Here is a 13,588-nt window from a genome sequence, read left to right on the forward strand (position 1 = left end):
AACTTCCTGACAGTAAGAGCTGTTCGGCAGTGGAATTTGCTGCCAAGGAGTGTGGTGGAGTCTCCTTCTTTGGAGGTCTTTAAGCAGAGGCTTGACAGCCATCTGTCAGGAATGCTTTGATGGTGTTTCCTGCTTGGCAGGGGGTTGGACTGGATGGCCCTTGTGGTCTCTTCCAACTCTATGATTCTATGATTCTATGTTCAGCAAATGAGGAAACGCAGAAACAGACCAGTTGTAAAAGCAAATGAAATGACCACCATCAATTATCCCTGCAGAGTGAGAAGAGGAAGCTCTTTGACTTTGTGAATGGCAAAGATTTCTACTGCAGGAGCAACACCGAAGGGCACTAGCCCTTTGATTCATTCTTTTGGGGAGCAGCAAGAGCAAAGATGATATCAGCTGGTGGTCCCTGGAAGAACTAACTTGCCCTGGGAGTTGGTTACTTAGGTGACAGAATAATAATAATAATAATAATAATAATAATAATAATAATAATGTTCCCCTGTTTAGGGAAGTTTTTAATTGTGTGACAATTTAATGTATTTTTAATCTTTGTTGGAAGCTGCCCAGAGTGGCTAGGGAAACCCAGCCAGATGGGCAGGGTACAAATAATAAATTATTATTATTATTATTATTATTATTATTATTATTATTATTATTACCTCATCCAACTGGCTGGGTTTCCCAACAAAACAAAACGCACAGATATATAGTCACACATTTTGGAAGAAATGCTTCAGGCCTCTTGGGAATGGCTATTTTGAACATCTTTAAAAAAATTCATTGTGTATCATTTCTCAGAAGCCTCTCGTATTTATATATTTAGATTTTATATTTGTTTTTATTGGCATTGTGAGAGATTAGAGAGTCCAGAGCTTGGTTGTTTGTGTTTGCTTGGTTGCTGTGTGGTTTGTTTGCATGTGTGAAGGGGTGTGTGTGTTGTTGGCTCGGATAAGCCATATTGATTGATATTCTGTTGGGGAGGGGGGAATAGGTCATTGTCTTGTTGTGTTGTATATGTGATATATATAGGGGAGCCACACCAGGATGAAGGCATTCTCCTTTGTTTTCCCCCGTGCTAGTTAAAGTTGGTTAAATTCCCTAGTAGGGCAGTTTCCCATACATTTTTGTACCGGGGGCCTATATTCACTCCTGATAGGTCCTTCCAGTGTCTAGTTCCAGTGTGTAGCTGCTGAGAGTGACTTATGAGCCATGTGATCCTTGAAACCAAATGTCCATCATCACACATGATGGGCACTCGAGCCACACCCCAAACAAGCCTTGCTGCTGCTTGTATACTGTAAACCGGATGTGATGTCACAGCAATTACAGTTACATACCTTCCAGCAGTTAACCGATGAAAATAAAGGTAAAGGTAAAGGGACCCCTGACCATTAGGTCCAGTCATGACCGACTCTGGGGTTGCGCGCTCATCTCGCATTATTGGTCGAGGGAGCCGGCGTACAGCTTCCAGGTCATGTGGCCAGCATGACAAAGCTGCTTATGGCAAACCAGAGCAGCACATGGAAACGCCGTTTACCTTCCCGCTGTAGCGGTTCCTATTTATCTACTTGCATTTTGACGTGCTTTCGAACTGCTAGGTTGGCAGGAGCTGGGACCGAGCAACGGGAGCTCACCCCGTCACAGGGATTCGAACCGCCGACCTTCTGATCAGCAAGCCCTAGGCTCAGTGGTTTAACCCACAGCGCCACCTGGGTCCCTTTAACCGATGGAAATAGGGACGTCCTAAGGAAAAGCAGGGCATTCCGGGATCAAATCAGAAACCAGGACGGACAGGTTCTGTAAATTTGGGACTGTCCCTGGAAAATAGGGACCCTTGGAGGGTCTGCAATTTTTCCATATTATCTGTTCAGGAGACAGTTGCATATGAGTGTGAGGTGGCCCTGAATATCTGCTCCTAGTAGGCAATCTTTTTATTCCTGATGTTTACACGAGGAACTCATTGTACATTGACTACTGCAAGTTTCACATTTCGCTTAGGCCACTTTGGAATTCTGAAATTGTCGTGCCGGTTGCTTTTGCAGTGACAGTGTCACTGGAAGAGGAGGAACATGGAGAAACTGGAAAGTGTAGCCTCTCGCTGTGTGTTCCCTGTGGAGATGCAGAGGCAAGAAGGCAGGTTTGTGTTTTGTTGAAACTTGACAGAACTATGGAAACCCTCCACCCTGGTCTGCTTGGGTCAATGCAAGCTTAACTACGTTTTGCTTCGTGTGCTGGAGGTACTGACAAGTCTTGAAAAATACCCTCCTTTGAAACAATGCCCGGGACCTGGAAAAACAACAACCGTACACAGTTCCTGCTAACATAAGACTGCGAATGTGAGGGACATGGTAGCTGCTCTCAGGTAAAGATCGGCACAAACTGTTCTCGAGTCCTCATCACATTGTGTACAAACAGTATTACTGTTCAACCGAGAGCAGGACCTTGAGAAGAGGATTCAATTGCAAGAGGAAAATCTGTGGCCAATTCTGAATTTTTAAATTACAGTGGAACCTCACTTTTATGAATTTTCGGTTTATGAATGCCCGTGGACCCATCTGGAACGGATTAATTTACTTTCCATTACTTTCAATGGGAAAGTTTGCTTCAGTTTATGAACGCTTCAGCTTTGTTGGAAGCCGCCCAGAGTGGCTGGGGGAACCCGGCCAGATGGGCGGGGTACAAATAAATTATTATTATTATTATTATTTTTATTATTAATGAACAGACTTCCGGAACCAATTACACCCATGCTTCGGGTTAAGTACGCTTCAGGTTGAGTACTCCGCGGACCCGTCTGGAACGGATTAATTCACCTTCCATTACTTTCAATGGGAAAGTTCGCTTCAGTTTATGAACGCTTCAGTTTATGAACAGACTTCCGGAACCAGTTGTGTTCATAAACCGAGGTACCACTGTACGCAATAACACATCACATCTAGATAACGGCTTTACTTTGCAAGATGTTGTGGAGCATCCTGACTGGATAATCAGAATAAATATTGTGAGTGATGCTATGCTAAATGCTTGCTAGATCATACAAAGAGTCCATCTAGTCAGTGTTCTCTGTCTTCAACAGGCATCAATCAGATGCAGATGGGAAGAGGTTCATAAGGAGACCCTGGTGGAGATGACAACCCTTTTCTTCTGCCACCATGCACTTCCAGATACTACATCCACTGCTGAATTGCTCTTACAGAAAGTTATTGATATTTAGTCTGAATTTCCTTTCTTTTTACTTGAATCCATTCGTTTAGGTCGGGGTAGGCAACCTAAGGCCCGGGGGCCAAATGCGGCCCAACCGCCTTCTCAATCTGGCCCGTGGACGGTCCAGGAATCAGTGTGTTTTTACATGAGTAGAATGTGTCCTTTTATTTAAAATGCATATCTGGGTTATTTGTGGCGCATAGGAATTTGTTCATTATTTTTTCAAAATATAGTCCGGCCCACCACATGCTCTGAGGGACGGTGACACCTGGTTTGTTCAGTTTCTGTTAATTGGTTCTCATGGGAAACTTACAGATTCTTGCTTCATACAATTAACTCAAGGCAGTGTCAATTTACTCTTGGCAGAAAGCCAAGGTCTGTCTGACTTGGAAACTACTCTCTGATTGGTTAACGGCCAGCACTGAACTCTGTTATCTAGGAATGGTAGCACAGTTGTTTCTTGTTGGGTGTTAGGAGTAGGAGTGCTGCGTATGGTTGGAGAGAGAGAGACAGAGAGGATTTATTTTGCTTTGCTTTGTATGCAGAAACTCTGCTGCTTTTATTTTCTTTTAATAGATCCTGTAAATAGTTATTCTGCGTCTAGCCGACTAGTCATTTCCACCTCCACTAGCTTCTGCGCTGTGCAGGAAAACTCTGCTACGTTTGGGCTAAAGCCACTAGAGCTATGCCTGACACTTCAAAATTCTAAGATGGTTTAGGTCAGGCATCCGCAAACTCTGGCCCTCCAGATGTTTTGGACTGTAATTCCCATCATCCCTGACCACTGGTCCTGTTAGCTAGGGATCATGGGAGTTGTAGGCCAAAACATCTGGAGGGCCGCAGTTTGGGGATGCCTGGTTTAGGTTCTACCCTGTGGATAGTTTCTCTTCTCTCACAACTCCTCACGTCGTAAATCTCTCCTTAAGAGTCACCTCTATGGACGCAGTTCCTATAGTAGCTCGAATGGTCAGGGATAGTAGGCGCCTGTGCTTCCAAGCAAGGACCAAGGAGCCCCTTAATGGCGGCAGTGGGTGGAGGAACTGATGTTACACCACCTGCCTCAGAGAGCAGTGGTCAGCAAATGCTTTGGGGTGTGTGGAGCTAGGCCAGCGTTTCTCAAACTTTGGTCCTCCGCTGTTGTTGGACTATAACTCCCACTGATCCTACTAGCTAGCGATGATGGGAGTTGTAGTCCAATGAGAGCTGGAAGGCCACAGCTTAGCCACCCATTCTTCATACATCAGAAAGAAGGAAACCTTGTGAGCTAGGCCAGCTACTTCTTCCAAGTCTTTCTGATTCACTCCACTCCCTTGTCTAACACCAGCCTACGTTCCAAGTTCAGCAACCACAATGTAGTACCACCCGCTACAGTGTATAACCCCACCCGCCCTAGCGGTTTTCTAGGGGAATTAGGAAACAAAAAGTCGGCAGCGCTAGTCCTGTTAAGATCCCCTAAATCCCTACAAGATCTGTACATAGTAACATGAAGTTTGGTTGTAACATGCCGAGTTATGCATAAACTATGCAGGCCTGCAAATAGTTTCGTTGTGGGTTTTGCAAATATTTAAAGTGGCTTCGCAAAACAGCCCATGTCAAAATCACAAGCTCATTCAGCTTCTCATTTCTAGCCCTACCTGTTCTCACTGCATGCCTGTGTGTTACGTAAGAAACAGCTCACAAATTATCCAGGAAGAATGAAATTCCATGGGCGCTTTTGATTTGTGAAGAGTTAGCTATAAGGATACAGGCAACATTCTCAGCAGAGATGACCCCCCTTTACCACTAGTGTTGGACTAAGAATTGCAAGTCTAGGGTGCAAATTCCCACTCAGCCACGAAGCTCATCGGACAACCTTGGGACAACAGCTGTTTTTCAGCCTGACCTACCTCACTGGGTTGTTGTGAGAACGCAATGGGGAGAAACCATGTACTGTACACAACCATGGAGGAAAGGTGGGATATAAATGTAATAACAAATAAATGTCAAATCCTGTAGGCTGGAGAGAAGAAAGACTATTTCCTTTCCCCCTCCAATGTGTACAGTTAGCATAATTCTCACTGAATGCATGATGTGCTCTAGTCATCTCTCGCTTGGACTACTGCAATGCGCTCTACGTGGGGCTACCTTTGAAGGTGACCCGGAAACTACAACTAACCCAGAATGCGGCAGCTAGATTGGTGAATGGGAGCGGTTCCCGAGACCACATAACACTGGTCTTGAAAGATCTACATTGGCTCCCAGTACGTTTCCGAGCACAATTCAAAGTGTTGGTGCTGACCTTTAAAGCCCTAAATGGCCTCGGTCCAGTATACCTGAAGGAGCGTCTCCACCCCCATCATTCTGCCCGAACACTGAGGTCCAGCGCCAAGGGCCTTCTGGCGGTTCCCTCGCTACGAGAAGCCAAACTACAGGGAACCAGGCAGAGGGCCTTCTCGGTAGTGGCACCCACCCTGTGGAACGCCCTCCCATCAGAGGTCAAAGAGATAAACAACTACCTGACATTTAGAAAACATCTGAAGGCAGCCCTGTTTATGGAAGTTTTTAATGTGTGACATTTTAATGTACAGTGGTACCTCAGGTTAAGAACTTAATTCGTTCTGGAGGTCCGTACTTAACCTGAAACTGTTATTAACCTGAGGTACCACTTTAGCTAATGGCGCCTCCCGATGCCACCACGCCGCTGCTGCTGCACGATTTCTGTTCTCATCCTGAAGCAAAGTTCTTAACCTGAAGTACTATTTCTGGGTTAGCAGAGTCTGTAACCTGAAGCGTCTGTCACCTGAAGATCTGTAACCCGAGGTACCACTGTATTTTAATCTTTGTTGGAAGCCGCCCAGAGTGGCTGGGGAAACCCAGCCGGATGGGTGGGGTACAAATAAATTATTATTATTATTATTATTAGTCCATCACGTAAAATCATCTACAACTGTTGCGAATTGGTTCATAATACGAAATCCATGCGATGACAACCAAAACCAAAACCCATGCACAATCCCTGCTGGAGATGTTACATGCTCTAGCAATAGCTGCACTCATAGCCATTAGATGGCAATATTCTTAGTGATGCACTCATAATCCAGTGATTAACTGTCTAGGTTCCTGCTCAGTCTGCAGCCTATTCAGCCCCCTCCTATCCCCCACCCAGGCAGACCCCTAAATCCACTCAGCCTAGTCTGCAAAGCCAAGGCAAGATACTGTGGAGAGGGCAGGTTTCATCCCCCCCTCTCTCTCCCCACCCTGATCTGACCCATTACCTATCCCTGCCCCCTATTTGGCCCCCCCACCCCCCCAGGCAGGCCCCTAACTCCACTTGGCAATGTTGGGCCTTGTTGCTGCAAAAGGCCTGTTTTCAGTTGGTTGCTGTGGAATTTTGTGATGTCATCAGGTGGCGCGGCTTTCAAGGCAGCAGTGGGTGATCTGCCTTTCTATTGGATGCTGCTGGAGTCTTTAGAACTTCTGCTGGTGACGTCTAATTTGAGCGCCACTTTTTGTGTTTAATCATTATTTTAGGTATGAAAGGTTTGCTTTTTTGGAAAAAAAAATTATGCCAGATCCCCCACTGTTGGGCATGGAACGTTGTGGCCAAATTTGTTACATTGCAGTTCAGCGGTTACGGAGAAAAGCTGTGACCTCTGCGCACGCAATGCCTACATTTATATATAAATATAGATTCAGCTTTGTATATATTTAACCAATGCTCCGTGTTGCTCACACACTCTGAAAATATCTCCTAGAACCTAACTACACATAAATGGTGTTCTCTTCCAAAAGTAGTTGTAGCACTGCATTTTTCAAATGAAGGCCACAAAGCAATAACCACTGTGGGAGTTTGCAAATATTCATGAACTCAACAGTGCCCTTTGGGCTGGGTGATCACCTCTGTGCTACAGATAAAACAAAATCAACCAGGGAGGTGATTTTTTTAAATCCTAAAGGTCACCCAATATGCTACAGGCAGGAGTAAGATCAAGTATCGAGATTCCTTAAAACCCCAGTCTCCTAGGGTGGCATTCAACTAAGTTTTACTCAGAAACTGAGTAACTGAAATTAGCAAGCCTAACCTCATTTTCAATTATTTCTCCTTTGAGTAAAACTTAATTCAATACCACCCCTACATCAGATGGCACTATCTAAAAGGCAATAAAGACAGGGCTAGACCGATTTAGAACTTGTTAATTCAGTTTGGCCACAACAGAAGTGTAAAACTATTGTGATTAATTGCAGTCAGTTATATAGTTTTTAACATAGCAATAACAGTGCATTTCTCTTTAAAAATGAAATGGGGTGGGAAATATGAACATGTAGCTTAAGGAAAACTTATTCCAACTTGTCAGTGACATTTCTTTATATGCCTCATCAAAATCTATTAACAATCCAACAGGCACTGAATAGCTTTGAGTATAGGAAGTGCCATTCTTATATTAACACATGCAAGAAGCTATTGGAGGCTCAGTGTTCTTAATGCCATCATGCCACTACACAGCATTTGGCATTTTGAAGACTGTAGGAGTGACTGGAACACATTACAAAACATATAGGCTACCTTATGAAGGCAAGGATCTCTTATGGTAGACTCTAATAATATCAATAAGAACCATTAAGTCTGCCTTATCCCAGAATTTTGCTGTAGCAAAAGTGGGCATAAAATACTGCAGATTTTTAGTTGTCAGAATAAGGCTTTCCAGGTTGTTGTTTTTTAAAGAACAAATCCTGTTGAAGAATGGAAATTTGGCACCAAAGCAACATTTTAGGCAGCTGACAATTTCTGGGATTTTTCCAGCCCTTTTCACAGGAGTTTAGTGGCACCATGGCAGGTCAAAATCTGGTTGACAGGCCGTGAAGTCCTCCATGGGGAGTGGATTCAGGTTCAACGGACAGGGCAATTTTTTACTTTTTATGTTTGTGATTCCAGCTCAAGTGAAAATAAAAATTCAGCACAGTGGCTGTATTTCAGTTCAATTCCCAGAATGGAAGTAATAAGAAAGCACAGCGAATGACGAGTAAGCAGCACATCTCCCTTCGCTTTTCGAACTCGAAAGGAACCTTTAGGGAGGTGGCTATCTCACACGTTGGAGGGAGGGAGGAAAGGGCAGAACTATGGACTCAAGTGTATTCTGAAGCAGTTGGCGATGACAGTTGGGACAGAAGAGAAAGCATTCTGAAGAAAGCATCACGGAGAAGAGCAGGAAACAAGGGGAAGGGGGAAAAATGAGCAGAGAGTGAGTGTTGGGAAGGGGTGAGGAACGGAAGAGTGAGCCAAAAGGGAATAAGCAAGGAATGAATGAAATGGAACAAAAGGAAGCAGGAGCAAAATGACATGACAGGGACACATGAGGCAACTGAATGAAATGACAGCCCAGTTCCTTGCTGAAAAGCAATTCTGGACGCTAGTGATTTTGCAGAGCGGAAGCAACGGTCTGATTATATTTTTCCTACCAGTTGCTTCTCAACTGAGAACTGCTCCCTCCTGCTGCTTTTCAGCAAACAAGCAAGAAACAAACAAACAAACAAACAAACAAACAAACAAACAAACACAACCCAGGCCACCAGAGTTTTCTTAAACATGGTTGTGTATAAAAGTGTGGTTGTTTCATTTCAGAAAGGCATCTTTTACTCCACCGGTTTCTAACCGAAAGCAGATTGATGCTGGGTTTGGCCTCAAACTCCACGATTCTTTTAGCAGCGGCAATTGTTTATTCACTTCATATGAAAGGATTTCAGTGCGTTTTCAACCAGTGTGCCGTGGCACCCTGGGGTGCCTTGAATGATGGTCGGGGGTGCCGAGGGCAACTAACTAGCCTCTGTCCCTGTTTCCTCCCCTCCCTCCTCTTATGCCCTCTCACATCTCTGCCTCCCAAAGGCTTGTGTGGCTGTCTGTTGAAGCAGCCCTGGCTACAACCTCCCCAGGCAAATGGTGTCTCTGGGGCTGGCCAGGGGGTGCTAGTTGTCAGGAGCTGAGGTGGCCTCAGCTGAGTTAGCAAGCAAGCGGGTGAGGGAGCTCAGCCAGCCAGTCCACCAGCCCTTGCTGTTGGGAATGGACAGACTAATGGGAGGTCGGGCAAGCAGGCACTGCACTGGCCTTTCTTGTGCTTGCTGTGTGCAAGGCCTGCCTGGGAGCCGAGTACCCGGTGCTGAAGGGGAGCCTTTCTGCCATGTAGGCCCAGCAGTGCCCACCGCTGCCTCTAAGGTAAGGTGCTGGCCTCACGTCCACCTTTGGCCAGTCTCCATCGGGCCAGCAAGGTTGGGGACATCCTCTTCCCAGGCGCCTGTGGGGCACCCCTATTTCCTTAATTAACTGTAGATCTCCCATGTACAGTGCTTCAACCACAGAAGCAAAGCGGCACATAAAAGCATTGGCTATGATGTTCTATTCTTATAGTTTGTAACATATTTGTAATGCTTTAAGAGAGATGCTGCAAATCTCTTAATAGTCTTTTTTTCTTCAATAAAATGTAAATCAGTACAGAAATGATCTCAATAAATGAAATATTAAACCGAAATGAAATGCACAACTGACCCAAACATTAAAAAATAGGAAGGGAAGTCACAATTCCGGCAAAAACCTTAAAGTAGTCTTAGATGAGATCTTGACCACATACCTACTGATAGAAATAAGCAGTTGGCTCAGACATCAGGAGCATACACGCAGAACTGTATTCTAAGGACTAGACTTGCAAATGAACACTTAAGTGATGAATACCAATCTTCCATTTTCAAGTTCACTAAAGATTTCACTCTGTGCCAATCTTACATAAAAATTGATTAGAAGCTGCACCATATTCCTAAGAATATACTTTTGTGGGGAAAGGTCCCCCTTTTGCTTTCCTGATTGTGAATTCAACACCATGGATAAAAGTATTAAGGGCTTTGTAGAGTTTAGTGAGCTTTTATTCTTCTATATGACACAGAAGATATGTCACAAACGAGGTCACAAATCCCAGAAAACATGTAGATGCTGACAAGGCACATATAGACTCAGCTTGAGATATTTTGATTGGTAGGCACTCAAATCCCTCTAAATTTTTTTTAAAAAGGAATTATCTTGACAAATATCTCAAAAGATCCCTCTAAATGATCATAACTGAAACATGAGTGCTTGCAATTTGTAGAGTTTTGAACAAAGGCATTTCCAAAAGATCTATTAATGGGACAGCTATTATTCTCTTCAAATATATTCAGTGGGACGGTCTATGCTAAAGGGTAGGCGTGCAGCTTCACAGTCACATCAGCAGAAGACAACAATGAGCTGCATCATACTCTTGAGTAGACCAACTGAATTCAATGGACATCAGTCATGATTGAGATCCCTCAAATTCAATGGGTCTTCTCAGAGAATGACTTTCTAATTCGAGAGGACTAAGATGCCTCAGGACATAGAAGAGCCATTATATATGTTTGTATCACAATTATTTTTATATAAACCCAGATGTAAATCAAGCGTACAATTGCAACACTTGAGCTGCTGCTGTTTGCAAATATGGCCATGAGGTGTACATTAGTTACATTACATAGTTAAAGACATTCTGACCTTTCTCAAAAATACAGAGAAGCAAGAATTCATGGGAAATGTCCAAGAAAGAAAAGGAAAGCCGACCAATAAGAAAAGGAAGCTAGGAGCAAGTTTGCTGATTGGAAGAAAAAGTACAATGTAAGTCTAATTTATATGCTGTTGCAACTCCTCATACTGCTTCAGTTAAGGAAATCCGTTCCACTTATAAATTTCTAGATCAGGAACTGTGGGTCAAATGCACATCCAGTTGCATGGAAAGTGGATGACGTGCCTGTTTTTCATGCTTTCCTTGGGCTGCATGTTCTCTTGCCCATTCCCATACTAGCAAAACTAGTCATGTTTGTATACCTTCTAAAAGCATAACTTGCGTTTGCTCAGGGTAATTTTGCTTTTGTGATACATAAAAATGCAGTCACCAGCAGTTCAGTTGAGACATATGTTAGCAAACCATAGTTGTGCTAATCATAGTATAGAACTGAAACTATGTTTTGAACTTCCAACATACAAACCATGGTTTTAATTTTCCATCCTGTAAGCACCTAGCATTGTAAATTCATGAGGTCATTGGTGCCTCTATGGGTCAGCAACCAAAGCAACTGCTGTATCAACTACTGTGTTTGCCAGTTCAGACAGCATGCCAAACCAGAGTTTGTAAAATCATTATTTACAAGCTCACTTCAAAATATGGTTTTCAACTCTGGTTTACTGGCCTACTATATAGTAAACTAATTTGCCAATGCATATACTACATCAAATAGGGTTGCGATATTTCAAACAGCGAAAATTCAGAGAGATAAGTTGTTGGTGGCAACCCTACATCAAATCTTGGCTAAGCTTCCTTTGTTGTGATGATTGAATTCACAGAAACCTTAAATATGAACTAGAAGTGATAATGGTGAATTGGAACTACGGCAACACCTGAACCCTTGGTACACTTTTGGTTCTATTATAAAACTTTCATTCCACACATATGTTTAGGCATATTATAATAGCACAGTAAATTCATTGTGGCTGCAATCCCAGAATCACATGAATTCATTCCTAACAGATTCTTCTGGAGCTTTTTCTGGATGGCTTACTCTTCGGATAAGCAGGCCTTATGGTTTGGAAGCTTTCCCTTTCCCTTTTTAGTTTAACTCCATTACTTCTTATGTTGTGCATAAACATAAGCGGAGAGCCGTCCGCCCGGGGAGCGGAGCTTTTTTACATGCTTTATTTGAAATAAAGTGCATGTGCCACCTCTTTTTAGATGAAAACATTCACAGTTCTTTCCCAGCCCTTTATCACTTTTTAAAAGTTCCCCTGAATTTTCCAAATTACCACTACCTTCTCAATACCACCAGAAGTTATTTTCAGCTAGCTGCCAAAAATAGTGTAGCTGCATGATCCTCAGAGAGGAAAAATGTGTCAGAAAATGGATTGAGGATTGCAATGACACTTGGGACTTTGAGGACAGAATGATAAGACCACAAAAAACCCCTTGCTGGATTTGAGCCAGTCAGGAAGTCCACAAGCAGGACACAAAGGCAAACAATACTCCCCTGTGATTTCCCCTCCCCACTTCCAGCAACTGGATAATTTGTTAAACCCCAATCATGTCTCCTTTTTCTAAAGCTCCAGACATTTTAAAGTTTCTTCATATTGAAGGCATTTCAGCCCTTTATTTTAGTTGGTTGCTATGCCCCACCCCTTTCCCACTCTCAAGATGATATAATTACATGGGGTTCTCCCCATTCAGGAACTGGCCAGACACAGACCTGCCTAGCTTCAGCTGCATCGTATGCCTTTATACTATGCCTAGGAACCTACCAAGGAATTTGCTGTTCACCTCCAGCAAACAAGGGTTACTTTCCTCCCTGTGCCACCCTCACGACTTCGTTTTCTTTTCCAGTCACCACCTATTCAGACTTCATCTGTCTATATATGAATTTAGTAAATTTCTTGTTTTCTACAGAAGGGAATGTGACTGAACAATGATTGACAAAACAATCCTAAATTATGAGATTATTATAGACCTAATATGTAAGATTCCCCCACCATTTAAATATACTCTAAAGCAGTACAGTATTGGGAAAATAATTGCCATTAATAATGCATTTCCATCAGCTGATAATTGTATCCTGGAGGTTACTCCTCCCACTTGTTCCAACAGGAAGGAATTATGCAAATTATCTTAGAATTTCTGGCTTTGACAGCTGGGAGGAGTAGTTGCTGTCTTTGAGTTTTCTGACTTGCCTACTCCACACTGACAGGTCCTCTGAGGAATTGTATCTTCATCTTTACTTAACATGTACTATCTTCAACTGAAATCTGCCTCACAGTGTTGCTGGGCAGGGATTCTTAGCCAGAACAGTATGTCCCAAACACTACGGTTGTCAGGTGTTCATTCTTTCAACAGTTGATCTGTATTTTGTAAAAGCCATCTCCTGTGGCTTTTAGCAGAATATCACTGAATGTTGAAAGCCAAGAGCCTCGCAACTGTAATTTCAATCAGCAAACACAGATATCATTATGTATTAAATAGCCAAAACATATTCAAGCCAGTATATATATATACACACACACTGTCTTGGAACGCAATTGCAGTGTGTTTCACAATCTTAGGTGATTTATAATAATACCATTCATAGTCATACACACATAAATAAAGGCAGCATATTTAAAATGACTGACAACAAGAACCACCTTAATAATTGCATAGCTTCCAGTGCTCAAATTTCTTAAGTTGTAATAGCAGTCTGAAAAAAAGTTACAGGGAACGTTGTAGAGAAAATGATTAAGGGTCACCACCTAAGCCCAGAGAACTAGCCATGTTTGATGCTTTAGTTTAAAGCATCAGGTTAGATGGTTAAAGACCAACTAATTTATTAT

At 43.0% G+C, this 13,588-nt stretch overlaps 1 protein-coding gene across 1 annotated transcript in view; it reads left to right on the forward strand.

Annotated features, from left to right (window-relative positions):
- Positions 1–10,751: 10,751 nt before the first annotated feature.
- The window catches only part of PPP2R5E (protein phosphatase 2 regulatory subunit B'epsilon), an 89,910-nt gene continuing 87,073 nt past the window's right edge, over positions 10,752–13,588 (forward strand). Inside the window, exon 1 of the mRNA XM_088673993.1 lies at positions 10,752–10,855. Within this exon, the coding sequence (XP_088530119.1) occupies positions 10,767–10,855 (89 nt within the window). The 5' untranslated portion in view covers positions 10,752–10,766. The remainder of the gene's footprint in view (positions 10,856–13,588) is intronic.

This window comes from Zootoca vivipara, chromosome 1 (genome assembly GCF_965207765.1).
Source record: "Zootoca vivipara chromosome 1, rZooViv2.hap1.1, whole genome shotgun sequence".
NCBI lineage: Eukaryota > Metazoa > Chordata > Lepidosauria > Squamata > Lacertidae > Zootoca > Zootoca vivipara.